Source organism: Thunnus albacares, chromosome 15, assembly GCF_914725855.1.
Source record: "Thunnus albacares chromosome 15, fThuAlb1.1, whole genome shotgun sequence".
Classification (NCBI taxonomy): Eukaryota; Metazoa; Chordata; class Actinopteri; order Scombriformes; family Scombridae; genus Thunnus; species Thunnus albacares.
The window spans coordinates 29,241,522-29,268,750 of record NC_058120.1 but is presented as its reverse complement, the minus strand read 5'-3'; the positions used below and the strand labels follow the sequence as shown (position 1 = coordinate 29,268,750).

At 39.6% G+C, this 27,229-nt stretch overlaps 7 protein-coding genes across 7 annotated transcripts; 5 read left to right on the top strand and 2 right to left on the bottom strand.

Annotated features, from left to right (window-relative positions):
- On the top strand, nucleotides 1-1,758 carry LOC122998776 (tripartite motif-containing protein 16-like). Its single transcript, XM_044375768.1, has one exon. It carries the CDS (start codon nucleotides 31-33, stop codon nucleotides 1,696-1,698), a length of 1,668 nt encoding a protein of 555 aa, XP_044231703.1. The 5' UTR covers nucleotides 1-30; the 3' UTR covers nucleotides 1,699-1,758.
- A 3,202-nt stretch (nucleotides 1,759-4,960) lies between these two features.
- LOC122998774 (tripartite motif-containing protein 16-like) lies at nucleotides 4,961-6,670 on the top strand. The gene has a single exon (XM_044375766.1). The coding sequence runs from the start codon at nucleotides 4,997-4,999 to the stop codon at nucleotides 6,668-6,670; it is 1,674 nt and encodes a 557-aa protein (XP_044231701.1). The 5' UTR covers nucleotides 4,961-4,996.
- A 4,195-nt stretch (nucleotides 6,671-10,865) lies between these two features.
- Nucleotides 10,866-12,625, top strand: LOC122998777 (tripartite motif-containing protein 16-like). The gene has a single exon (XM_044375770.1). It carries the CDS (start codon nucleotides 10,869-10,871, stop codon nucleotides 12,540-12,542), a length of 1,674 nt encoding a protein of 557 aa, XP_044231705.1. The 5' UTR covers nucleotides 10,866-10,868; the 3' UTR covers nucleotides 12,543-12,625.
- Nucleotides 12,626-14,773: 2,148 nt separating this feature from the next.
- On the bottom strand, nucleotides 14,774-15,805 carry LOC122998778 (D-aminoacyl-tRNA deacylase 2-like). The gene is made up of 2 exons (XM_044375771.1): nucleotides 15,550-15,805; nucleotides 14,774-15,429 (listed from the first exon to the last, which is right to left on the bottom strand). Exons 1-2 carry the CDS (start codon nucleotides 15,641-15,643, stop codon nucleotides 15,110-15,112), a joined length of 414 nt encoding a protein of 137 aa, XP_044231706.1. The 5' UTR covers nucleotides 15,644-15,805; the 3' UTR covers nucleotides 14,774-15,109.
- A 1,369-nt stretch (nucleotides 15,806-17,174) lies between these two features.
- Nucleotides 17,175-18,842, top strand: LOC122998775 (tripartite motif-containing protein 16-like). The gene has a single exon (XM_044375767.1). It carries the CDS (start codon nucleotides 17,175-17,177, stop codon nucleotides 18,840-18,842), a length of 1,668 nt encoding a protein of 555 aa, XP_044231702.1.
- A 2,429-nt stretch (nucleotides 18,843-21,271) lies between these two features.
- Nucleotides 21,272-22,276, bottom strand: LOC122998565 (D-aminoacyl-tRNA deacylase 2-like). The gene is made up of 2 exons (XM_044375493.1): nucleotides 22,050-22,276; nucleotides 21,272-21,929 (listed from the first exon to the last, which is right to left on the bottom strand). The coding sequence occupies exons 1-2, from the start codon at nucleotides 22,141-22,143 to the stop codon at nucleotides 21,610-21,612; spliced, it is 414 nt and encodes a 137-aa protein (XP_044231428.1). The 5' UTR covers nucleotides 22,144-22,276; the 3' UTR covers nucleotides 21,272-21,609.
- A 1,210-nt stretch (nucleotides 22,277-23,486) lies between these two features.
- On the top strand, nucleotides 23,487-25,233 carry LOC122998547 (tripartite motif-containing protein 16-like). The gene has a single exon (XM_044375476.1). The coding sequence runs from the start codon at nucleotides 23,516-23,518 to the stop codon at nucleotides 25,193-25,195; it is 1,680 nt and encodes a 559-aa protein (XP_044231411.1). The 5' UTR covers nucleotides 23,487-23,515; the 3' UTR covers nucleotides 25,196-25,233.
- The last annotated feature ends 1,996 nt before the right edge of the window (nucleotides 25,234-27,229 follow it).

Here is a 27,229-nt window from a genome sequence, read left to right as displayed (position 1 = left end):
CTCAGACAGTCGTTGCCACTGAGAGCTGAAATGGAGCAGAAAGGAGTTCAGCTGGACCGAGAAACAATCAGCTGTTCGATCTGTCTGGATCTACTGAAGGATCCGGTGACTATTCCCTGTGGACACAGCTACTGCATGAGCTGTATTGAAAGCTTCTGGGATGGAGAGGATCAGAGGAAGATCTACAGCTGTCCTCAGTGCAGACAGGCCTTCACACCGAGGCCTGTCCTGGTGAAAAACACCATGTTAGCAGATTTAGTGGAGCAGCTGCAGAAGACTGGACTCCAAGCTGCTCCTGCTGATCACTGCTATGCTGGACCTGAAGATGTGGCCTGTGATTTCTGCACTGGGAGGAAGCTGAAAGCCTTCAAGTCCTGTCTGCAGTGTCTGGCCTCTTACTGTGAGAATCACCTTCAGCCTCACTTTGAGTCAACTACATTTAAAAAACACAAGCTGGTCGACCCCTCGGAGAAGCTCCAGGAGAACATCTGCTCTCGTCATGATGAGGTGATGAAGATGTTCTGTCGTACTGATCAGCAGAGTATCTGTTATCTCTGCCCTGTGGATGAACATAAAGGCCACGAAACAGTCTCAGCTGCAGCAGAAAGGACTGAGAGGCAGAGAGAGCTCGAGGTGAGTCGACAAAACATCCAGCAGAGAATCCAGGACAGAGAGAAAGATGTGAAGCTTCTTCAACAGGAGGCGGAGGCCGTCAGTCGCTCTGCTGATAAAGCGGTGGAGGACAGTGAGAAGATCTTCGCTGAGCTGATCAGTCTCCTCCAGAAAAGAAGCTCTGATGTGAAGCAGCAGATCAGATCCCAGCAGGAAACTGAAGTGAGTCGAGTCAAAGAGCTTCAGGAGAAGCTGAAGCAGGAGATCACTGAGCTGAAGAGGAAAGACGCTGAACTAAAGAAGCTCTCACACACAGAGGATCACAACCAGTTTCTACACAACTACCCCTCACTGTTACAACTCAGTGCATCTACAGACTCATCCAGCATCAATATACGTCCTCTGAGATACTTTGAGGATGTGACAGCAGCTGTGTCAGAGCTCAGAGATCAACTACAGGACATTCTGAGGGAGAAATGGACAAACATCTCACTGACAGGGACTGACGTGGACTTTTTACTGCCAGAACCAGAACCCAAGACCAGAGCTGGATTCTTAAGATATTCACATGAAATCACTCTGGATCCAAACACAGCACACACACAGCTGTTATTATCTGATGGGAACAGAAAAGCAGAACTAGCGAGTCAAATACACTCATATTCTAGTCACCCAGACAGATTCACTGGATGTTGTCAGGTCCTGAGTAGAGAGAGTCTGACTGGACGTTGTTACTGGGAGGTGGAGTGGAGAGGGGAAGCAGTTTATGTAGCAGTCGCATACAAGAATATCAGCAGAGACGGACTTGACTGTGTATTTGGATTCAATGACAAATCTTGGATGTTAATTTGTGACACTGACAGTTATACATTTTGGTTCAACAGTATCTTAACTCCCGTCTCAGGTCCTGTTTCCTCCAGAGTAGGAGTGTACCTGGATCACAGAGCAGGTATTCTGTCCTTCTACAGCGTCTCTGAAACCATGACTCTCCTCCACAGAGTCCAGACCACATTCACTCAGCCTCTCTATGCTGGACTTTATCTTTATAATGATGGAACCACAGCTGAGTTGTGTAAACTCAAATAGACAGAAGTCATTTCAGACTTCATGTGTCAGATTCTGTTGTAATTCTTCATGTTTTTGTCTCCATTGTTTCTGAGAGCTCGTTGCTGTGGTGTTTCTGAACTGCACAGAGATCAGCTGTCAATCAAACTGGGATTATCAACACTTTCTTCTTTTCATTTGTTGTTCTGTTGATGTTTTCAGTTTCTTTAAATGTCACTTTTTGCTGTGTGTTTTTATCCATGGAGGCTATCGCTGCTCATGATGACGTCTTTTACCTTCACTGACGTTTCTTCAGATGAAAATATAAACTTCTCTTTGTTCTAAATGTTAGTTTCATGTTTGTATTGATGTATTTGTGTTCTGTTGTTTCTTAAACAGAGAAAACAGCAGAACTTCCTTCATCATAGATATTTTGTTCTCATCACTTTGTAAATTCATAGAGAAATGTCCAATCAAACTGTAATTATCATGATAATAATCATTTATTATGTTCTTGTACATTCTGGGTTAAACTAACTGATTGTGTGGATGAAGTGAATCTGAACATGAAATCATTGAACAAGAGTCATTTAACAGACTTTACTGATTGGATGTGTGAACAATCTGAGGCTTTACATAATCAATAAAGATGTTTTTTCAACAGTGAGCAAAGTATTTTCTTCTGTCTTCATCTCAGGATCTCATTCAAAGCTTCTGGAGAAAATGTGAAACTAAAATGAGAGTTTATTTGAGGCAGTTTTCCTCCTGAAACACCACAAAGTCCAGAGTTCATGTTCAGAGCAGACAAACGTTTGTCAGTCAGTCAGTAAATCCAGACTTGATTAAAACTTCTTGTGACTGATTTTCTTCCACAAACTGCTGCTGTGCTGAAGAGTTTTTGTCATTTATATTAATCAGCAACAAAGAAATGCATCTAAAACAGTGGTGATTAGTTTCCTGACAGCTGTGATTGATTTATTGAACCATCACAGGTAACGTTACTCCACCTTTTCTACTGCAGAAGTCATTCAGGAATCATTTGATCAAAACTCTGCACATATGAGACGCTGAGTTCAGTTCAATCGTAATAAACATCAGAAGGAAACAACATGTTGACTCCAGTTTGAAGCCGTGAAGACGCCGTAATAGATGTTTGCTGAAGTTTTCTAAGTTGTCACTCAAACACTGAGTGTTACAGTTTTTACTAAAAAACTTATATTTGAACATCAACACTAAATTAAACACATGTGGACTCCATCAAGTCCAGTCATAATATGATTAAACTATAAACTGAACATATAATTATTCACATCTGGTCACAGAAGTCAGAGAAATCACAGCCTGCAGCATCAAATCTCACTTTCACAAGTTCTGTTCACAACCTGAAAGCTGATGTGAATAATATTTGCAGACTGGAAACTCTTCTCTCCCATCTTTCGCATGTGACCTGAATGCAGCGTCAGTGTTACAGGATGTGACTTCTGTCAACAAACTGACACAGTGTGATATTACAGATATTAAAATCCGTCTTTACTGATGTTGTTTGAAGCTGCCAAAGGCTCAGTGGAGTTTTTACACGTCTTCCTGCAGTGAACATCACAGCAGGTCAACAACTGAAATCTGAAAACTGATGCAGGACACAAGAGGGCGCCATCATCCTGCTAACCAGGGATGTAGTGGAGGTTAAAGCTCCTCCACTCGGTCTGTCTGCAGTTTTAGTCAAAAACATGTTTTTAAACCAATTAAAACACACCATGATAATAAGAATGCATCCTGTCATTCATCATGGTAAATGGTGTCAAAGTGCTTTAAGTCATTAATTAGTTAGTTAGTTAGTTAGTTAGTGAGATTGTGGAAACGTCTTTGGCTTCACCACATAGTGTTAAAAACAACACAGGACAGCTGATGAGGACAAACAGCATCAACAAACAACATGATTTAAAAATAAATAAATAAATACAGTAAAAATGAAATAAAACGGTAGACGGTTTGATGTTTGTCAAATTGGTTTCCAACCTTTTTGACTTTTGACGTCTTACAAAAAGCAGTGTGTAATCGGGGTCACATTTCACATGTCTATGAGTTGTTAACAGCTCCACCAAATAGTGATTTTTCCCTCTAAACTTCTCACATGCTTTCATTTCAATAAATGTTCAAATGATCCAATATTTCAGCAAAAATCAAAGATTAGAGAAAAAGTCCAAAAACTGAAAACAGATTTGTGTATCAGAACTTTGTTTTTTCTTCTTTCCTCTCCCATTAATCATCTCACCACCCCTCAGATTTATCTGCTGACCCTTTGGAGGGGCCCGACCCCTAGGTTGGGAACCACTGGACTAAACTAGCTAACTGTATATAAAGTAGTGTAAACTAGCTCCACCTCCAGCAGCTACAACAGTAACATGCTGCTCTAACACTGATGCTTCACTATTAATAATCTAATGATGTCATATATAATAATATATCAGTCAGAGGGACCAAACCACTACTTTTACTGCAATACTTTAACTACATCAAGCTCATAATACTTATGTACTTTTACTGCAATACTTTAACTACATCAAGCTCATAATACTTATGTACTTTTACTGCAATACTTTAACTACATCAAGCTCATAATACTTATGTACTTTTACTGCAATACTTTAACTACATCAAGCTCATAATACTTATGTACTTTTACTGCAATACTTTAACTACATCAAGCTCATAATACTTATGTACTTTTACTGCAATACTTTAACTACATCAAGCTCATAATACTTATGTACTTTTACTGCAATACTTTAACTACATCAAGCTCATAATACTTGCAATGGAGTATTTTTACTTTGCTGTATTGGTACTTTTACTGCAGTAAAGGATCTGAATATTTCTTCCTGCGCTGCTGCTGACAGTTTCTACAGAGGGTCATGTGACTGTCAAAGGTCGACATTTATCAGCAGAGTGTTGCTGGATAAGATGAACTCTCTGGTTTTATCTGCCTTTATTTCAAACACAGTCAAAATGCCCCAGAGAAGTTTATTAATTATGTGAGAAAATGATGATACGGCCATTAAATGATTTTATCACACTTTAGTGTAATAACTCCCTGTTTCCGATCAGCTGTTTTTAACCACTAAATAGAAATTGATCTGATTTTAAGGAAGAGTTAGAGAAATATGGAGGCATCACCAAACCCTGAGAAGCCATTAACTTCATACTTCCTGGTCCCCCCCCCTTCAGATCTACAGTTTATAGATGGGTATAACCAACATGTGATGAGCTGTAAAAGAGCTGTAAAACATGTTCAACTTATCAGAAAGTGAAACTCAGACATTCGTTGCCACTGAGAGCTGAAATGGCGCAGAAAGGAGATCAGCTGGACCGAGAAACAATCAGCTGTTCGATCTGTCTGGATCTACTGAAGGATCCGGTGACTATTCCCTGTGGACACAGCTACTGCATGGGCTGTATTAAAGGCTTCTGGGATGGAGAGGATCAGAGGAAGATCTACAGCTGTCCTCAGTGCAGACAGGCCTTCACACCGAGGCCTGTCCTGGTGAAAAACACCATGTTAGCAGATTTAGTGGAGCAGCTGAAGAAGACTGGACTCCAAGCTGCTCCTGCTGATCACTGCTATGCTGGACCTGAAGATGTGGCCTGTGATGTCTGCACTGGGAGGAAGCGGAAAGCCTTCAAGTCCTGCTTGACTTGTTCGGCCTCTTACTGTGAGAATCACGTCCAGCCTCATTATGATGCAGCTCCGTTAAAGAAACACAACCTAGTCGACCCCTCGGAGAAGCTCCAGGAGAACATCTGCTCTCGACATGATGAGGTGATGAAGATGTTCTGCCGTACTGATCAGCAGAGTATCTGTTATCTCTGCTCTGTGGATGAACATAAAGGCCACGACACAGTCTCAGCTGCAGCAGAAAGGACTGAGAGGCAGAGAGAGCTCGAGGTGAGTCGACAACACATCCAAAAGAGAATCCAGGACAGAGAGAAAGATGTGAAGCTGCTTCAACAGGAGGTGGAGGCCGTCAGTCGCTCTGCTGATAAAGCAGTGAAGAACAGTGAGAAGATCTTCACTGAGCTGATCAGTCTCATCCAGAAAAGAAGCTCTGATGTGAAGCAGCAGATCAGATCCCAGCAGGAAACTGAAGTGAGTCGAGTCAAAGAGCTTCAGGAGAAGCTGGAGCAGGAGATCACTGAGCTGAAGAGGAAAGACGCTGAACTGAAGAAGCTCTCACACACAGAGGATCACATCCAGTTTCTACTCAACTACCCCTCACTGTCACAACTCAGTGCACCTACAGACTCATCCAGCATCAATATCCGTCCTCTGAGATACTTTGAGGATGTGACAGCAGCTGTGTCAGAGCTCAGAGATCAACTACAGGACATCCTGAGGGAGAAATGGACAAACATCTCACTGACAGGGACTGAAGTGGACGTTTTACTGTCAGAACCAGAACTCAAGACCAGAGCTGGATTCTTAAGATATTCACGTGAAATCACTCTGGATCCAAACACAGCAAACACACGGCTGTTATTATCTGATGGGAACAGAAAAGCAGAACGAACGAGTCAACGACAGTCTTATTCTCGTCACCCAGACAGATTCACTGGATGGTGTCAGGTCCTGAGTAGAGAGAGTCTGACTGGACGTTGTTACTGGGAGGTGGAGTGGAGAGGGAGAGCAGTTTATGTAGCAGTCGCATACAAGAATATCAGCAGAGCAGGAACCTTGTGTGAATGTGGATTTGGATTTAATGACAAATCTTGGATGTTAATTTGTGACACTGACAGTTATACATTTTTGTTCAACAAAATCTCAACTCCCGTCTCAGGTCCTGGTTCCTCCAGAGTAGGAGTGTACCTGGATCACAGAGCAGGTATTCTGTCCTTCTACAGCGTCTCTGAAACCATGACTCTCCTCCACAGAGTCCAGACCACATTCACTCAGCCTCTCTATGCTGGACTTTGGCTTTATTATGTTGGAGACACAGCTGAGTTGTGTAAACTGAAATAGACAGAAGTCATTTCAGACTTCATGTGTCAGATTCTGTTGTAATTCTTCATGTTTTTGTCTCCATTGTTTCTGAGAGCTTGTTGCTGTGGTGTTTCTGAACTGCACAGAGATCAGCTGTCAATCAAACTGGGATTATCAACACTTTCTTCTTTTCATTTGTTGTTCTGTTGATGTTTTCAGTTTCTTTAAATGTCACTTTTTGCTGTGTGTTTTTATACATGGAGGCTATCGCTGCTCATGATGATGTCTTTTACCTTCACTGACATTTCTTCAGATGAAAATGTAAACTTCTCTTTGTTCTAAATGTTAGTTTCATGTTTGTATTGATGTGTTTGTGTTCTGTTGTTTCTTAAACAGAGAAAACAGCAGAACTTCCTTCATCATAGATATTTTGTTCTCATCACTTTGTAAACTCATAAAGACATGTGCAATCAAACTGTAATTATCATGATAATAATCATTTATTATGTTCTTGTACATATCTGACATTCTGGGTTAAACTAACTGATTGTGTGGATGAAGTGAATCTGAACATGAAATCATTGAACAAGAGTCATTTAACAGACTTTACTGATTGGATGTGTGAACAATCTGAAGCTTTACATAATCAATAAAGATGTTTTTTTCAACAGAGAGCAAAGTATTTTCCTCTGTCTTCATCTCAGGATCTCATTCAAAGCTTCTGGAGAAAATGTGAAACTAAAATGAGAGTTTATTTGAGGCAGTTTTCCTCCTGAAACACCACAAAGTCCAGAGTTCATGTTCAGAGCAGACAAACGTTTGTCAGTCAGTCTCTGAACTTTCAGCTTTCTTCACTAAAGCAGCTTTGTCACAGAGGAAAGAGCAGAGTTTTCTAGCACTTGTTGCTTTAACTAACAAGATTTTCTTTGTGCATTTAGTTGATAAAGTCTTTGTTATACAGGCCTAAAAGACTGGAAAATAGTAAGAATTCATTTGATCAAGTTTGGGTGTGAAGAAGTTTTGTTGAGTCCTGACAAACATAAAACAACAGATATTGTGTCGTGGTGAACTTGAGGTCATTTCATTTATTTTTATGTTGATTTTCATGCAGATGAAAGTTGAGAATGAGGCTGTCATGTTGGTTCAGTGTTTAGTTCTGTCACCTCACAGAGAGATGGTCCTGGACCCCAATTTATCAAACTGCTAACAGGAACATTTTAGACTTTAGTGAAAGATAAAAGTAAAAATCCTTCACTTTCACTCACAAATAGAAGAATAAAAACTATTGATCAGTCTGGGTTTGCCATTTACTATTCCCTGTTATTTCAGTTTGTCAGATTTACAGACAATATGAGCAAGTTGAAAAATAAAATACTTTCCACCAGATTCAGATTGCAGGACTCCTTGTTCTCCTTGTTGCTGAAGATAGTTCTTTATGACTCTGGCTGGATGTCCTGCTGCAGAATACATTTGGGACGATCAGATGCCTCCCTGATAGTATGATGGATAAGAATCTAAACATCTAAAGTGCCCAAAACTTTGTACCAGTCAAAGGTTTGGACAGTTTCCCATTCACTATAGAGAATCTGAATAACTTTGTGACAACATGTTTTCAAAATGTGTAAAAATGTCACATTTCAAATTGTTTTCTTATTTGAAACGACTGAAATTAATGTAAATTTTGTCATTTTCTTTTATAGGAATCTTTATTCGACTGAGATCCTTTTCTGGCAACATTGTCTGACTACTCCTACATCACACAGGTTGCTCAGAAACACAAGTTTTATTTATAATGTATTTTTCAATTTGTGCTTTTATTTTAGCTGAAAATCGACTAACAGGAAGTGTTGTAGCTGTCACGTGCTGCTGCTTTGACAGAAGGTTATAAGAGCTGCTGCAACCCCGGCTAACTGAGAGTTTATTTGAGGCAGTTTTCCTCCTGAAACACCACAAAGTCCAGAATTCATGTTCAGAGCAGACAAACGTTTGTCAGTCAGTCAGTAAATCCAGACTTGATTAAAACTTCTTGTGACTGATTTTGAGTTTTGAGTTTTTGTCATTTATATTAATCAGCAACAAAGAAATGCATCTAAAACAGTGGTGATTAGTTTCCTGACAGCTGTGATTGATTTATTGAACCATCACAGGTAACGTTACTCCACCTTTTCTACTGCAGAAGTCATTCAGGAATCATTTGATCAAAACTCTGCACATATGAGACGCTGAGTTCAGTTCAATCGTAATAAACATCAGAAGGAAACAACATGTTGACTCCAGTTTGAAGCCGTGAAGACGCCGTAATAGATGTTTGCTGAAGTTTACAGTGTTACAGTTTTTACTAAAAAACTCATATTTGAACATCAACACTAAATTAAACACATGTGGACTCCATCAAGTCCAGTCATAATATGATTAAACTATAAACTGAACATATAATTATTCACATCTGGTCACAGAAGTCAGAGAAATCACAGCCTGCAGCATCAAATCTCACTTTCACAAGTTCTGTTTACAACCTGAAAGCTGATGTGAATAATATTTGCAGACTGGAAACTCTTCTCTCCCATCTTTCCCATGTGACCTGAATGCAGCGTCAGTGTTACAGGAAGTGACTTCTGTCAACAAACTGACACGTCTTCCTGCAGTGAACATCACAGCAGGTCAACAACTGAAATCTGAAAACTGATGCAGGACACAAGAGGGCGCCATCATCCTGCTAACCAGGGATGTAGTGGAGGTTAAAGCTCCTCCACTCGGTCTGTCTGCAGTTTTAGTCAAAAACATGTTTTTAAACCAATTAAAACACACCATGATAATAAGAATGCACCCTGTCATTCATCATGGTAAATGGTGTCAAAGTGCTTTAAGTCATTAATTAGTTAGTTAGTTAGTTAGATTGTGGAAACGTCTTTGGCTTCACCACATAGTGTTAAAAACAACACAGGACAGCTGATGAGGACAAACAGCATCAACAAACAACATGATTTAAAAATAAATCAATAAAAACAGTAAAAATGAAATAAAACGGTAGACGGTTCGATGTTTGTCAAATTGGTTTCCAACCTTTTTGGCTTTTTTGACGTCTTACAAAAAGCAGTGTGTAGTCGGGGTCACATTTCACATGTCTATGAGTTGTTAACAGCTCCACCAAATAGTGATTTTTCCCTCTAAACTTCTCACATGCTTTCATTTCAATAAATGTTCAAATGATCCAATATTTCAGCAAAAATCAAAGATTAGAGAAAAAGTCCAAAAACTGAAAACAGATTTGTGTATCAGAACTTTGTTTTTTCTTCTTTCCTCTCCCATTAATCATCTCACCACCCCTCAGATTTATCTGCTGACCCTTTGGAGGGGCCCGACCCCTAGGTTGGGAACCACTGGACTAAACTAGCTAACTGTATATAAAGTAGTGTAAACTAGCTCCACCTCCAGCAGCTACAACAGTAACATGCTGCTCTAACACTGATGCTTCACTATTAATAATCTAATGATGTCATATATAATAATATATCAGTCAGAGGGACCAAACCACTACTTTTACTGCAATACTTTAACTACATCAAGCTCATAATACTTATGTACTTTTACTGCAATACTTTAACTACATCAAGCTCATAATACTTATGTACTTTTACTGCAATACTTTAACTACATCAAGCTCATAATACTTATGTACTTTTACTGCAATACTTAAACTACATCAAGATCATAATACTTGTAATGGAGTATTTTTACTTTGCTGTATTGGTACTTTTACTGCAGTAAAGGATCTGAATATTTCTTCCTGCGCTGCTGCTGACAGTTTCTACAGAGGGTCATGTGATTGTCAAAGGTCGACATTTATTAGCAGAGTGTTGCTGGATAAGATGAACTCTCTGGTTTTATCTGCCTTTATTTCAAACACAGTCAAAATGCTCCAGAGAAGTTTATTAATTATGTGAGAAAATGATGATACGGCCATTAAATGATTTTATCACACTTTAGTGTAATAACTCCCTGTTTCCGATCAGCTGTTTTTAACCAATAAATAGAAATTGATCTGATTTTAAGGAAGCATTAGAGAAATATGGAGGCATCACCAAACCCTGACAAGCCATTAACATCATACTTCCTGGTTCCCCCCCCTTCAGATCTACAGTTTATAGATGGGTGTAACCAACATGTGATGAGCTGTAAAACATGTTCAACTTATGAGGATGTGAAACTCAGACAATCGTTGCTACTGAGAGCTGAAATGGCGCAGAAAGGAGTTCAGCTGGACCGAGAAACAATCAGCTGTTCGATCTGTCTGGATCTACTGAAGGATCCGGTGACTATTCCCTGTGGACACAGCTACTGCATGAACTGTATTCAAGGCTTCTGGGATGGAGAGGATCAGAGGAAGATCTACAGCTGCCCTCAGTGCAGACAGGCTTTCACACCGAGGCCTATCCTGGTGAAAAACACCATGTTAGCAGATTTAGTGGAGCAGCTGAAGAAGACTGGACTCCAAGCTGCTCCTGCTGATCACTGCTATGCTGGACCTGAAGATGTGGCCTGTGATGTCTGCACTGGGAGGAAGCTGAAAGCTCTCAAGTCCTGCTTGACTTGTTCGGCCTCTTACTGTGAGAATCACCTCCAGCCTCATTATGATGCAGCTCCGTTAAAGAAACACAAGCTGGTCGACCCCTCGGAGAAGCTCCAGAAGAACATCTGCTCTCGTCATGATGAGGTGATGAAGATATTCTGTCGTACTGATCAGCAGAGTATCTGTTATCTTTGCACCATGGATGAACATAAAGGCCACGACACAGTCTCAGCTGCAGCAGAAAGGACTGAGAGGCAGAGAGAGCTCGAGGTGAGTCGACAAAACATCCAGCAGAGAATCCAGGACAGAGAGAAAGATGTGAAGCTGCTTCAACAGGAGGTGGAGGCCGTCAGTCGCTCTGCTGATAAAGCAGTGGAGGACAGTGAGAAGATCTTCACTGAGCTGATCAGTCTCCTCCAGAAAAGAAGCTCTGATGTGAAGCAGCAGATCAGATCCCAGCAGGAAACTGAAGTGAGTCGAGTCAAAGAGCTTCAGGAGAAGCTGGAGCAGGAGATCACTGAGCTGAAGAGGAAAGATGCTGAACTGAAGCAGCTCTCACACACAGAGGATCACAACCAGTTTCTACTCAACTACCCCTCACTGTCACAACTCAGTGCATCTACAGACTCATCCAGCATCAATATCCATCCTCTGAGATACTTTGAGGATGTGACAGCAGCTGTGTCAGAGCTCAGAGATCTACTACAGGACATCCTGATGGAGAAATGGACAAACATCTCACTGACAGGGACTGAAGTGGACGTTTTACTGTCAGAACCAGAACCCAAGACCAGAGCTGGATTCTTAAGATATTCACGTGAAATCACTCTGGATCCAAACACAGCACACATGAATCTGTTATTATCTGATGGGAACAGAAAAGCAGAACGAATGAGTCAACGACAGTCTTATTCTCGTCACCCAGACAGATTCACTGGATGGTGTCAGGCCCTGAGTAGAGAAAGTCTGACTGGACGTTGTTACTGGGAGGTGGAGTGGAGAGGGAAAGGAGTTTATGTAGCAGTCGCATACAAGAATATCAGCAGAGCAGGAGGCTCATATGAATGTGCATTTGGATTCAATGACAAATCTTGGATGTTAATTTGTGACACTGACAGTTATACATTTTTGTTCAACAAAATCTCAACTCGCGTCTCAGGTCCTGGTTCCTCCAGAGTAGGAGTGTACCTGGATCACAGAGCAGGTATTCTGTCCTTCTACAGAGTCTCTGAAACCATGACTCTCCTCCACAGAGTCCAGACCACATTCACTCAGCCTCTCTATGCTGGACTTTATCTTTATAATGTTGGAGCCACAGCTGAGTTGTGTAAACTCAAATAGACAGAAGTCATTTCAGACTTCATGTGTCAGATTCTGTTGTAATTCTTCATGTTTTTGTCTCCATTGTTTCTGAGAGCTTGTTGCTGTGGTGTTTCTGAACTGCACAGAGATCAGCTGTCAATCAAACTGGGATTATCAACACTTTCTTCTTTTCATTTGTTGTTCTGTTGATGTTTTCAGTTTCTTTAAATGTCACTTTTTGCTGTGTGTTTTTATCCATGGAGGCTATCGCTGCTCATGATGACGTCTTTTACCTTCACTGACGCTTCTTCAGATGAAAATATAAACTTCTCTTTGTTCTAAATGTTAGTTTCATGTTTGTATTGATGTATTTGTGTGCTGTTGTTTCTTAAACAGAGAAAACAGCAGAACTTCCTTCATCATAGATATTTTGATCTCATCACTTTGTAAACTCATAAAGAAACGTCCAAACTGTAATTATCATGATAATAATCATTTATTATGTTCTTGTACATTCTGGGTTAAACTAACTGATTGTGTGGATGAAGTGAATCTGAACATGAAATCATTGAACAAGAGTCATTTAACAGACTTTACTGATTGGATGTGTGAACAATCTGAAGCTTTACATAATCAATAAAGATGTTTTTTTCAACAGTGAGCAAAGTATTTTCTTCTGTCTTCATCTCAGGATCTCATTCAAAGCTTCTGGAGAAAATGTGAAACTAAAATGAGAGTTTATTTGAGGCAGTTTTCCTCCTGAAACACCACAAAGTCCAGAGTTCATGTTCAGAGCGGACAAACGTTTGTCAGTCAGTCTCTGAACTTTAACATAACATAAAACAACAGATATTGTGTCGTGGTGAACTTGAGGTCATTTCATTTATTTTTCTGATGATTTTCATGCAGATGAAAGTTGAGAATGAGGCTGTCATGTTGGTTCAGTGTTTATTCTGTCACCTCACAGAGAGACGGTCCTGGACCCCAATTTATCAAACTGCTAACAGGAACATTTTAGACTTTAGTGAAAGATAAAAGTAAAAATCCTTGATTTTCTCTCACAAACTGAAGAATAAAAACTATTGATCAGTCTGGGTTTGCCATTTACTATTCTCTGTTATTTCAGTTTGTTTGTCAGATTTACAGACAATATGAGCAAGTTGAAAAATAAAATACTTTCCACCAGATTCAGATTGCAGGACTCCTTGTTCTCCTTGTTGCTGAAGATAGTTCTTTATGACTCTGGCTGGATGTCCTGCTGCAGAATACATTTGGGACGATCAGATGCCTCCCTGATAGTATGATGGATAAGAATCTAAATATCTAAAGTGCCCAAAACTTTGTACCAGTCAAAGGTTTGGACAGTTTCCCATTCACTATAGAGAATCTGAATAACTTTGTGACAACATGTTTTCAAAATGTGTAAAAATGTCACATTTCAAATTGTTTTCTTATTTAAAACGACTGAAATTAATGTAAATTTTGTCATTTTCTTTTATAGGAATCTTTATTCGACTGAGATCCTTTTCTGGCAACATTGTCTGACTACTCCTACATCACACAGGTTGCTCAGAAACACAAGTTTTATTTATAATGTATCTTTCAATTTGTGCTTTTATTTTAGCTGAACATCGACTAACAGGAAGTGTTGTAGCTGTCACGTGCTGCTGCTTTGACAGAAGGTTATAAGAGCTGCTGCAACCCCGGCTAACTGAGACTGAGTGCTGTTCACTTCCGGTTCCTGAAACACAGCTGAGCGCCTCCTGCTGACTCAGAGGAGACATGAAATAATTACTGTTACTGTTTGGTGCACCTCCTGCATTAAAAAAATATATGAATTTAAAACATTTACAAGAAGATTTATATTTCCTTGAACTTAAAAGCCTGAAAGTTATAACACAAGTTGAATTTGCTAAAAGTGTATAACTGATTTTCCATATTAACCAACAGGTAGATTCTTAAACACAAGCTGTTATGGAGTCTAAAGGGTCTTGGAACCAAATAAATACATAAAGAAAACACATAGATTGCACATTATTTTTATGGATCATGGTTGCTGCCTACTGTTGGGTCTATGTAAATTAAAGAGTACAGTCTAGACCTGCTCTATGTGAAAAGTGACCTGAGATAACTTCTGTTGTGATTTGGTGTTGTATAAATAAAATTGACTTAACTTGATATTAAAGCGCTGTCTTGCTATTACAACTTAAAACTCAGATCTTGAATCTCAACTAGCAGATTTATATCATAAAGAAACAGTGACATATTTGAAACTTACAAAATATAGTTTTTAATTACAAATGGATCCAACAGATATATAATCTCCAGAGACTGATGGTAGATATTTAGACATTATTAAAAATTTTGCACACAAACACAGTTGTTTCCACTTATTCTAATGACATTTTATCATAGTAGAAAAAATACAGGTGTTACTAACAACATTAACGATGGCTTTGTTCTATTCAAGTATTCCAGTAATGACATTTTATATCATTTTTATATTGTTTTTTAATTATTTACACCTGTGCTTTTCCTAATGTGACATGTCAAACTGTCTTCCAGTAACAAGGCTGATGTGTGACACAAATTCAAAGCTTCACGTCTCAGAACTCCATCAGATGTGTGTAAGGTCCGTTGGTGTCGAGCTTCAGCACTTGTCTGTTTCCATACGTCCCGTGTTTCACCGTCACCTCGGCTGAAGCGGCGGCTGCCGTCATCTCCTTCTCGCACAGAGAGACGAAGGCGCTGTAGAGCCGCAGTCCGTCCTCTTTGCCGATGTTGTTGTGGTACTGCATGGCCTCGCCTTTGGCCTTCCCACCCAGCGTGGCCTGAGGGACGATCAGCAGGCTGCCGGGAAGCTCCAACACCGAAACCATCTTCCCCGAGTCGGACTCACACAGCCGCAGGTTCAACAGTGTGGATACTGAACGGCAGAGACACACAGAGGAAGGATGCTTTACCTTTACATCTCATACTGAGTGGGTTTACAATGAGAGCAAAGAAGGAAAACATCTGTATCAAAAGGTTAACAAAGGTCACTGACCCATCTTGGGCAGTATGTCGTCTGTCGCTCCTTTAAAGAAGCAGACGTAGATCACCATTCCTCTGTCGATCTGAGAGCAGAAACACAACAACATCAGTAAAAGCAACAGGATCTCTTTCAATTCTTGGTCCACTTCTGTTACATCTACACACTTTCAGACATGTGGCTCATTGATGTGTTTCTAATAGTTTTTGGACAACAACGGAGGAATCAGATATATCAGGCTTTAGATACACACACAATACTTGTTAGTTGATCAATTCATTGCTGGTTTGAGTCTTTCATGATGATATACTGATAGAAGGAAAAATATATAGAGTATTGCAAGCCTTATTCTTAAATATATAATTATTTTATTTGGCTTTTTCTTCATTTTATACTTTTATATTTAGTGTTTTGTACTCTTTATTTTCCTTGTGTTTTTATAAATTGTCTTCTCTTTCTTTTATCGTCCTCTTTCTCTTTTCTTCCTCCTGAAAAACACTGTGTAACATCTCATTTTAAAGGTGTTATATCAGTAAAGTTTGCTTGTTTTGTTGCTTTGTTTCAATCTTTTACAGCACAGTAACTTATTTTGATTTTATATTTTTGCCTGCTGTTAATATTTAATGTATTAATTGTTGTTGGTATTTTACTTTAATTTTCACGTTTAGAAAATATTAAATCCTGTATAATCTTATAATATGTTGCTTTTCCTCATTTGATTCCTTTCACTTTCCTTTTGGTTTTGGTTGATGGTAAACAATCCTGTCTGTGTTTAGAGGAATCATCTCTGACAGCCCAACCTTTACTCACACTTGAAGGTTGCATCTTTTAAATAACAAAAAAAAAATGAAATTAAAGCCTTTATTATTGATTATTTGACTTTAGTTTTCACTGCGTTCTGGTTTATTTTGCAGTAATTTTAGTTTGTGTGAACAGCTGCTGAAGTTCAAGTTGAACACGGTGTGTTTGAAGCAGCTTTTATTTCACCTTGATGCTTTAATGTGAATCATTTTCTTCACAATGATCAATAAAGCTTTAATACTGTAGTGACAGGATGAAAATAAAACGCTGGAGTGTGATGTCTGTTGATTAATCAAATGTAAAAGACAAAAGTACATCCACTTTCTAGATTCATCAATTCATACTAATCAACAAATGAACTCCATCAGCTGATCTGCTTCATTCATGTCCTTTGGGATGATGTTCAAAGAAGTTTATTAAATATGTGAGAAAATGATGATACAGCTATTAAATGATTTTATCTCATTTTAGTGTAATAACTCCCTGTTTCCAATCAGCTGTTTATAACCAATAAATAGAAATTGATCTGATTTTAAGGAAGATTTAGAGAAATATGGAAGCATCATGTTTTCAGATGGTGAGCAGCTTTTAACTGAGACTTCACTGTAAATGAGGAAACACAGTTTTAATTCACAGTGCTGCTCCTCGTCCTGATAACTCCTCCCTGCTCTTTCAACACAACAAGCTCCGCTCTGTGCTCATACTTCCTGGTTCCCTCCCCTTCAGATCTACAGTTTATAGATGGGTGTAACCAACATGTGATGCAGTACAAGAGCTGTAAAACATGTTCAACTTCTCAGTAAGTGAAACTCAGACAGTCGTTGCTACTGAGAGCTGAAATGGCGCAGAAAGGAGTTCAGCTGGACCGAGAAACAATCAGCTGTTCGATCTGTCTGGATCTACTGAAGGATCCGGTGACTATTCCCTGTGGACACAGCTACTGCATGAGCTGTATTAAAGGCTTCTGGGATGGAGAGGATCAGAGGAAGATCTACAGCTGCCCTCAGTGCAGACAGGCCTTCACACCGAGGCCTGTCCTGGTGAAAAACACCATGTTAGCAGATTTAGTGGAGCAGCTGAAGAAGACTGGACTCCAAGCTGCTCCTGCTGATCACTGCTATGCTGGACCTGAAGATGTGGCCTGTGATGTCTGCACTGGGAGGAAGCTGAAAGCCCTCAAGTCCTGTCTGCAGTGTCTGGCCTCTTACTGTGAGAAACACCTTCAGCCTCACTTTGAGTCAACTACATTTAAAAAACACAAGCTGGTCGACCCCTCGGAGAAGCTCCAGGAGAACATCTGCTCTCGTCATGATGAGGTGATGAAGATGTTCTGCCGTACTGATCAGCAGAGTATCTGTTATCTCTGCCCTGTGGATGAACATAAAGGCCACGACACAGTCTCAGCTGCAGCAGAAAGGACTGAGAGGCAGAGAGAGCTCGAGGTGAGTCGACAAAACATCCAGCAGAGAATCCAGGACAGAGAGAAAGATGTGAAGCTGCTTCAACAGGAGGTGGAGGCCGTCAGTCGCTCTGCTGATAAAGCAGTGGAGGACAGTGAGAAGATCTTCACTGAGCTGATCCGTCTCATCCAGAAAAGAAGCTCTGATGTGAAGCAGCAGATCAGATCCCAGCAGGAAACTGAAGTGAGTCGAGTCAAAGAGCTTCAGGAGAAGCTGGAGCAGGAGATCACTGAGCTGAAGAGGAAAGACGCTGAACTGAAGAAGCTCTCACACACAGAGGATCACAACCAGTTTTTACTCAACTACCCCTCACTGTCACAACTCAGTGCATCTACAGACTCATCCAGCATCAATATCCGTCCTCTGAGATACTTTGAGGATGTGACAGCAGCTGTGTCAGAGCTCAGAGATCAACTACAGGACATCCTGATGGAGAAATGGACAAACATCTCACTGACAGGGACTGAAGTGGACGTTTTACTGCCACAACCAGAACCCAAGACCAGAGCTGAGTTCTTAAGATATTCACGTGAAATCACTCTGGATCCAAACACAGCACACACACAGCTGTTATTATCTGATGGGAACAGAAAAGCAGAACGAATGAGTCAACGACAGTCTTATTCTCGTCACCCAGACAGATTCACTGGATGGTGTCAGGTCCTGAGTAGAGAGAGTCTGACTGGACGTTGTTACTGGGAGGTGGAGTGGAGAGGGAAAGGAGTTTATGTAGCAGTCGCATACAAGAATATCAGCAGAGACGGACTTGACTGTTTATTTGGATTCACTGACAAATCTTGGATGTTAATTTGTGGCACTAACAGTTATACATTTTTGTTCAACAAATTCTCAACTCGCGTCTCAGGTCCTCGTTCCTCCAGAGTAGGAGTGTACCTGGATCACAGAGCAGGTATTCTGTCCTTCTACAGCATCTCTGAAACCATGACTCTCCTCCACAGAGTCCAGACCACATTCACTCAGCCTCTCTATGCTGGACTTCATCTTTATAATGATGGAGACACAGCTGAGTTTTGTAAACTCAAATAGACAGAAGTCATTTCAGACTTCATGTGTCAGATTCTGTTGTAATTCTTCATGTTTTTGTCTCCATTGTTTCTGAGAGCTCGTTGCTGTGGTGTTTCTGAACTGCACAGAGATCAGCTGTCAATCAAACTGGGATTATCAACACTTTCTTCTTTTCATTTGTTGTTCTGTTGATGTTTTCAGTTTCTTTAAATATCACTTTTTGCTGTGTGTTTTTATCCATGCAGGCTATCGCTGCTCATGATGACGTCTTTTACCTTCAATGACGCTTCTTCAGATGAAAATATAAACTTCTCTTTGTTCTAAATGTTAGTTTCATGTTTGTATTGATGTATTTGTGTTCTGTTGTTTCTTAAACAGAGAAAACAGCAGAACTTCCTTCATCATAGATATTTTGTTCTCATCACTTTGTAAATTCATAGAGAAACGTCCAATCAAACTGTAATTATCATGATAATAATCATTTATTATGTTCTTGTACATATCTGACATTCTGGGTTAAACTAACTGATTGTGTGGATGAAGTGAATCTGAACATGAAATCATTGAACAAGAGTCATTTAACAGACTTTACTGATTGGATGTGTGAACAATCTGAAGCTTTACATAATCAATAAAGATGTTTTTTCAACAGTGAGCAAAGTATTTTCTTCTGTCTTCATCTCAGGATCTCATTCAAAGCTTCTGGAGAAAATGTGAAACTAAAATGAGAGTTTATTTGAGGCAGTTTTCCTCCTGAAACACCACAAAGTCCAGAGTTCATGTTCAGAGCAGACAAACGTTTGTCAGTCAGTCTCTGAACTTTCAGCTTTCTTCACTAAAGCAGCTTTGTCACAGAGGAAAGAGCAGAGTTTTCTATCACTTGTTGCTTTAACTAACAAGATTTTCTTTGTGCATTTAGTTGATAAAGTCTTTGTTATACAGGCCTAAAAGACTGGAAAATAGTAAGAATTCATTTGATCAAGTTTAGTCTGAAGAAGTTTTGTTGAGTCCTGACAAACATAAAACAACAGATATTGTGTCGTGGTGAACTTGAGGTCATTTCATTTATTTTTATGTTGATTTTCATGCAGATGAAAGTTGAGAATGAGGCTGTCATGTTGGTTCAGTGTTTAGTTCTGTCACCTCACAGAGAGACGGTCCTGGACCCCAATTTATCAAACTGCTAACAGGAACATTTTAGACTTTTAGTGAAAGATAAAAGTAAAAATCCTTCACTTTCACTCACAAACAGAAGAATAAAAACTATTGATCAGTCTGGGTTTGCCATTTACTATTCTCTGTTATTTCAGTTTGTCAGATTTACAGACAATATGAGCAAGTTGAAAAATAAAATACTTTCCACCAGATTCAGATTGCAGGACTCCTTGTTCTCCTTGTTGCTGAAGATAGTTCTTTATGACTCTGGCTGGATGTCCTGCTGCAGAATACATTTGGGACGATCAGATGCCTCCCTGATAGTATGATGGATAAGAATCTAAACATCTAAAGTGCCCAAAACTTTGTACCAGTCAAAGGTTTGGACAGTTTCCCATTCACTATAGAGAATCTGAATAACTTTGTGACAACATGTTTTCAAAATGTGTAAAAATGTCACATTTCAAATTGTTTTCTTATTTAAAATGACTGAAATTAATGTAAATTTTGTCATTTTCTTTTATATGAATCTTTATTCGACTGAGATCCTTTTCTGGCAACATTGTCTGACTACTCCTACATCACACAGGTTGCTCAGAAACACAAGTTTTATTTATAATGTATTTTTCAATTTGTGCTTTTATTTTAGCTGAAAATCGACTAACAGGAAGTCTTGTAGCTGTCACGTGCTGCTGCTTTGACAGAAGGTTATAAGAGCTGCTGCAACCCCGGCTAACTGAGACTGAATGCTGTTCACTTCCGGTTCCTGAAACACAGCTGAGCGCCTCCTGCTGACTCAGAGGAGACATGAAATAATTACTGTTACTGTTTGGTGCACCTCCTGCATTAAAAAAATATATGAATTTAAAACATTTACAAGAAGATTTATATTTCCTTGAACTTAAAAGCCTGAAAGTTATAACACAAGTTGAATTTGCTAAAAGTGTATAACTGATTTTCCATATTAACCAACAGGTAGATTCTTAAACACAAGCTGTTATGGAGTCTAAAGGGTCTTGGAACCAAATAAATACATAAAGAAAACACATAGATTGCACATTATTTCTATGGATCATGGTTGCTGCCTGCTGTTGGGTCTCTGTAAATTAAAGAGTACAGTCTAGACCTGCTCTATGTGAAAGGTGACCTGAGATAACTTCTGTTGTGATTTGGTGTTGTATAAATAAAATTGACTTAACTTGATATTAAAGCGCTGTCTTGCTATTACAACTTAAAACTCAGATCTTGAATCTCAACTAGCAGATTTATATCATAAAGAAACAGTGACATATTTGAAACTTACAAAATATAGTTTTTAATTACAAATGGATCCAACAGATATATAATCTCCAGAGACTGATGGTAGATATTTAGACATTATTAAAGATTTTGCACACAAACACAGTTGTTTCCACTTATTCTAATGACATTTTATCATAGTAGAAAAAATACAGGTGTTACTAACAACATTAATGATGGTTTTGTTCTATTCAAGTATTCCAGTAATGACATTTTATATCATTTTTATATTGTTTTTTTTAATTATTTACACCTGTGCTTTTCTTAATGTGACATGTCAAACTGTCTTCCAGTAACAAGGCTGATGTGTGACACAAATTCAAAGCTTCACGTCTCAGAACTCCATCAGATGTGTGTAAGGTCCGTTGGTGTCGAGCTTCAGCACTTGTCTGTTTCCATACGTCCCGTGTTTCACCGTCACCTCGGCTGAAGCGGCGGCTGCCGTCATCTCCTTCTCGCACAGAGAGACGAAGGCGCTGTAGAGCCGCAGTCCGTCCTCTTTGCCGATGTTGTTGTGGTACTGCATGGCCTTGCCTTTGGCCTTCCCGCCCAGCGTGGCCTGAGGGACGATCAGCAGGCTGCCGGGAAGCTCCGACACCGAAACCATCTTCCCCGACTCGGACTCACACAGCCGCAGGTTCAACAGTGTGGACACTGAACGGCAGAGACACACAGAGGAAGGATGCTTTACATTTACATCTCATACTGAGTGGGTTTACAATGAGAGCAAAGAATGAAAACATCTGTATCAAAAGGTTAACAAAGGTCACTGACCCATCTTGGGCAGTATGTCGTCTGTCGCTCCTTTAAAGAAGCAGACGTAGATCACCATTCCTCTGTCGATCTGAGAGCAGAAACACAACAACATCAGTAAAAGCAACAGGATCTCTTTCAATTCTTGGTCCAGTTCTGTTACATCTACACACTTTCAGACATGTGGCTCATTGATGTGTTTCTAATAGTTTTTAAACAACAACGGAGGAATCAGATATATCAGGCTTTAGATACACACACAATACTTGTTAGTAGATCAGTTCATTGCTGGTTTGAGTCTTTCATGATGATATACTGATAGAAGGAAAAACATATAGAGTATTGCAAGCCTTATTCTTAAATATATAATTATTTTATTTGGCTTTTTCTTCATTTTATACTTTTATATTTAGTATTTTGTACTCTTTATTTTCCTTGTGTTTTTATAAATTGTCTTCTCTGTCTTTTATCGTCTTCTTTCTCTTTTCTTCCTCCTGAAAAACACTGTGTAACATCTCATTTTAAAGGTGTTATATCAGTAAAGTTTGCTTGTTTTGTTGCTTTGTTTCAATCTTTTACAGCACAGTAACTTATTTTGATTTTATATTTTTGCCTGCTGTTAATATTTAATGTATTAATTGTTGTTGGTATTTTACTTTAATTTTCACCTTTAGAAAATATTAAATCCTGTATAATTTTATAATATGTTGCTTTTCCTCATTTGACAACAATCCTGTCTGTGTTTAGAGGAATCATCTCTGACAGCCCAACCTTTACACACACTTGAGGGTTGCATCTTTTAAATCACAAAAAAAATGAAATTAAAGCCTTTATTATTGATTATTTGACTTTAGTTTTCACTGCGTTCTGGTTTATTTTGCAGTAATTTTAGTTTGTGTTAACAGCTGCTGAAGTTCAAGTTGAACACGGTGTGTTTGAAGCAGCTTTTATTTCACCTTGATGCTTTAATGTGAATCATTTTCTTCACAATGATCAATAAAGATTTAATACTGTAGTGATAGGATGAAAATAAAACGCTGGAGTGTGATGTCTGTTGATTAATCAAATGTAAAAGACAAAAGTACATCCACTTTCTAGATTCATCAATTCATACTAATCAACAAATGAGGTATCACCAAACACTGACATGTCAACAAGTATTTTACAGCTAAAAGCAAAAATGTTTTCAGATGGTGAGCAGCTTTTACCTGAGACTTCACTGTAAATGAGGAAACACAGTTTTAATTCACAGTGCTGCTCCTCGTCCTGATAAACCCTCCCTACTCTTTCAACACAACATGCTCCACTCTGTGCTCATACTTCCTGGTTCCCTCCCCTTCAGATCTACAGTTTATAGATGGGTCTAACCAACATGTCAAGCTGCATTCACTGCAAAGACACATGTTGTTCAGATCAGAGCTCAAACTTCTTTCAGAAAGTTTTCTAAGAAAGTGAAACTCGGACAGTCGTTGCTACTGAGAGCTGAAATGGCGCAGAAAGGAGTTCAACTGGGCCGAGAAACAATCAGCTGTTCGATCTGTCTGGATCTACTGAAGGATCCGGTGACTATTCCCTGTGGACACAGCTACTGCATGAACTGTATTAAAGGCTTCTGGGATGGAGAGGATCAGAGGAAGATCTACAGCTGCCCTCAGTGCAGACAGGCCTTCGCACCGAGGCCTGTCCTGATGAAAAACACCATGTTAGCAGATTTAGTGGAGCAGCTGAAGAAGACTGGACTCCAAGCTGCTCCTGCTGATCACTGCTATGCTGGACCTGAAGATGTGGCCTGTGATGTCTGCACTGGGAGGAAGCTGAAAGCCTTCAAGTCCTGTCTGCAGTGTCTGATCTCTTACTGTGAGAAACACCTTCAGCCTCACTACCATGTCGGACAATTTAAAAAACACAAGCTGGTCGACCCCTCGGAGAAGCTCCAGGAGAACATCTGCTCTCGTCATGATGAGGTGATGAAGATGTTCTGTCGTACTGATCAGCAGAGTATCTGTTATCTCTGCTCTGTGGAGGAACATAAAGGCCACGACACAGTCTCAGCTGCAGCAGAAAGGACTGAGAGGCAGAGAGAGCTCGAGGTGAGTCGACAACACATCCAACAGAGAATCCAGGACAGAGAGAAAGATGTGAAGCTGCTTCAACAGGAGGTGGAGGCCGTCAATCGCTCTGCTGATAAAGCAGTGGAGGACAGTGATAAGATCTTCACTGAGCTGATCCGTCTCATCCAGAAAAGAAGCTCTGATGTGAAGCAGCAGATCAGATCCCAGCAGGAAACTGAAGTGAGTCGAGTCAAAGAGCTTCAGGAGAAGCTGGAGCAGGAGATCACTGAGCTGAAGAGGAAAGACGCTGAACTGAAGAAGCTCTCACACACAGAGGATCACAACCAGTTTCTACTCAACTACCCCTCACTGTCACAACTCAGTGCATCTACAGACTCATCCAGCATCAATATCCGTCCTCTGAGATACTTTGAGGATGTGACAGCAGCTGTGTCAGAGCTCAGAGATCAACTACAGGACATCCTGAGGGAGAAATGGACAAACATCTCACTGACAGGGACTGACGTGGACGTTTTACTGCCAGAACCAGAACCAGAACCCAAGACCAGAGCTGGATTCTTAAGATATTCACGTGAAATCACACTGGATCCAAACACAGCAAACACATATCTGTTATTATCTGATGGGAACAGAAAAGCAACATGCATGAGTCCACAACAGTCTTATTCTCGTCACCCAGACAGATTCACTGGATGGAGTCAGGTCCTGAGTAGAGAGAGTCTGACTGGACGTTGTTACTGGGAGGTGGAGTGGAGAGGGAAAGCAGTTTATGTAGCAGTCTCATACAAGAATATCAGCAGAGCAGGAAGCTTGTATGAATGTCTATTTGGATTCAATGACAAATCTTGGATGTTATATTGTGACACTAACAGTTATACATTTTTGTTCAACAACATCTCAACTCGTGTCTCAGGTCCTGGTTCCTCCAGAGTAGGAGTGTACCTGGATCACAGAGCAGGTATTCTGTCCTTCTACAGCGTCTCTGAAACCATGACTCTCCTCCACAGAGTCCAGACCACATTCACTCAGCCTCTCTATGCTGGACTTGGTCTTTATAATGTTGGAGTCACAGCTGAGTTCTGTAAACTCAAATAGACAGAAGTCATTTCAGACTTCATGTGTCAGATTCTGTTGTAATTCTTCATGTTTTTGTCTCCATTGTTTCTGAGAGCTCGTTGCTGTGGTGTTTCTGAACTGCACAGAGATCAGCTGTCAATCAAACTGGGATTATCAACACTTTCTTCTTTTCATTTCTTGTTCTGTTGATGTTTTCAGTTTCTTTAAATGTCACTTTTTGCTGTGTGTTTTTATCCATGGAGGCTATCGCTGCTCATGATGACGTCTTTTACCTTCACTGACGCTTCTTCAGATGAAAATATAAACTTCTCTTTGTTCTAAATGTTAGTTTCATGTTTGTATTGATGTATTTGTGTGCTGTTGTTTCTTAAACAGAGAAAACAGCAGAACTTCCTTCATCATAGATATTTTGTTCTCATCACTTTGTAAATTCATAGAGAAATGTCCAATCAAACTGTAATTATCATGATAATAATCATTTATTATGTTCTTGTACATTCTGGGTTAAACTAACTGATTGTGTGGATGAAGTGAATCTGAACATGAAATCATTGAACAAGAGTCATTTAACAGACTTTACTGATTGGATGTGTGAACAATCTGAAGCTTTACATAATCAATAAAGATGTTTTTTCAACAGTGAGCAAAGTATTTTCTTCTGTCTTCATCTCAGGATCTCATTCAAAGCTTCTGGAGAAAATGTGAAACTAAAATGAGAGTTTATTTGAGGCAGTTTTCCTCCTGAAACACCACAAAGTCCAGAGTTCATGTTCAGAGCAGACAAACGTTTGTCAGTCAGTCAGTAAATCCAGACTTGATTAAAACTTCTGGACTCCATCAAATCCAGTCATAATATGATTAAACTATAAACTGAACATATAATTATTCACATCTGGTCACAGAAGTCAGAGAAATCACAGCCTGCAGCATCAAATCTCACTTTCACAAGTTCTGTTTACAACCTGAAAGCTGATGTGAATAATATTTGCAGACTGGAAACTCTTCTCTCCCATCTTTCCCATGTGACCTGAAGGCAGCGTCAGTGTTACAGGATGTGACTTCTGTCAACAAACTGACACAGTGTGATATTACAGATATTTAAATCTGTCTTTACTGATATTGTTTGAAGCTGTTAAAGGCTCAGTGGAGTTTTTACACGTCTTCCTGCAGTGAACATCACAGCAGGTCAACAACTGAAATCTGAAAACTGATGCAGGACACAAGAGGGCGCCATCATCCTGCTAACCAGGGATGTAGTGGCAGTTAAAGCTCCTCCACTCGGTCTGTCTGCAGTTTTAGTCAAAAACATGTTTTTAAACCAATTAAAACACACCATGATAATAAGAATGCATCCTGTCATTCATCATGGTAAATGGTGTCAAAGTGCTTTAAGTCATTAATTAGTTAGTTAGTTAGTTAGTGAGATTGTGGAAACGTCTTTGGCTTCTCCACATAGTATTAAAAACAACACAGGACAGCTGATGAGGACAAACAGCATCAACAAACAACATGATTTAAAAATAAATAATAAATACAGTAAAAATGAAATAAAGCGGTAGACGGTTCGATGTTTGTCAAATTGGTTTCCAACCTTTTTGGCTTTTGACGTCTTACAAAAAGCAGTGTGTAGTCGGGGTCACATTTCACATGTCTATGAGTTGTTAACAGCTCCACCAAATAGTGATTTTTCCCTCTAAGCTTCTCACATGCTTTCATTTCAATAAATGTTCAAATGATCCAATATTTCAGCAAAAATCAAAGATTAGAGAAAAAGTCCAAAAACTGAAAACAGATTTGTGTATCAGAACTTTGTTTTTTCTTCTTTCCTCTCCCATTAATCATCTCACCACCCCTCAGATTTATCTGCTGACCCTTTGGAGGGGCCCCACCCCTAGGTTGGGAACCACTGGACTAAACTAGCTAACTGTATATAAAGTAGTGTAAACTAGCTCCACCTCCAGCAGCTACAACAGTAACATGCTGCTCTAACACTGATGCTTCACTATTAATAATCTAATGATGTCATATATAATAATATATCAGTCAGAGGGA

Excerpts from the sequence above, each read along its gene's own strand:
- LOC122998776 (XM_044375768.1), top strand. The coding sequence starts at position 31 with ATGGAGCAGAAAGGAGTTCAGCTGGACCGAGAAACAATCAGCTGTTCG.
- LOC122998774 (XM_044375766.1), top strand. The coding sequence starts at position 4,997 with ATGGCGCAGAAAGGAGATCAGCTGGACCGAGAAACAATCAGCTGTTCG.
- LOC122998777 (XM_044375770.1), top strand. The coding sequence starts at position 10,869 with ATGGCGCAGAAAGGAGTTCAGCTGGACCGAGAAACAATCAGCTGTTCG.
- LOC122998778 (XM_044375771.1), bottom strand. The coding sequence starts at position 15,643 with ATGTTGTTGTGTTTCTGCTCTCAGATCGACAGAGGAATGGTGATCTAC. Across the intron at positions 15,430-15,549 it reads CGACATACTGCCCAAGATGG|TATCCACACTGTTGAACCTG; the intron begins GTCAGTGACCTT and ends TCTGCCGTTCAG.
- LOC122998775 (XM_044375767.1), top strand. The coding sequence starts at position 17,175 with ATGGCGCAGAAAGGAGTTCAGCTGGACCGAGAAACAATCAGCTGTTCG.
- LOC122998565 (XM_044375493.1), bottom strand. The coding sequence starts at position 22,143 with ATGTTGTTGTGTTTCTGCTCTCAGATCGACAGAGGAATGGTGATCTAC. Across the intron at positions 21,930-22,049 it reads CGACATACTGCCCAAGATGG|TGTCCACACTGTTGAACCTG; the intron begins GTCAGTGACCTT and ends TCTGCCGTTCAG.
- LOC122998547 (XM_044375476.1), top strand. The coding sequence starts at position 23,516 with ATGGCGCAGAAAGGAGTTCAACTGGGCCGAGAAACAATCAGCTGTTCG.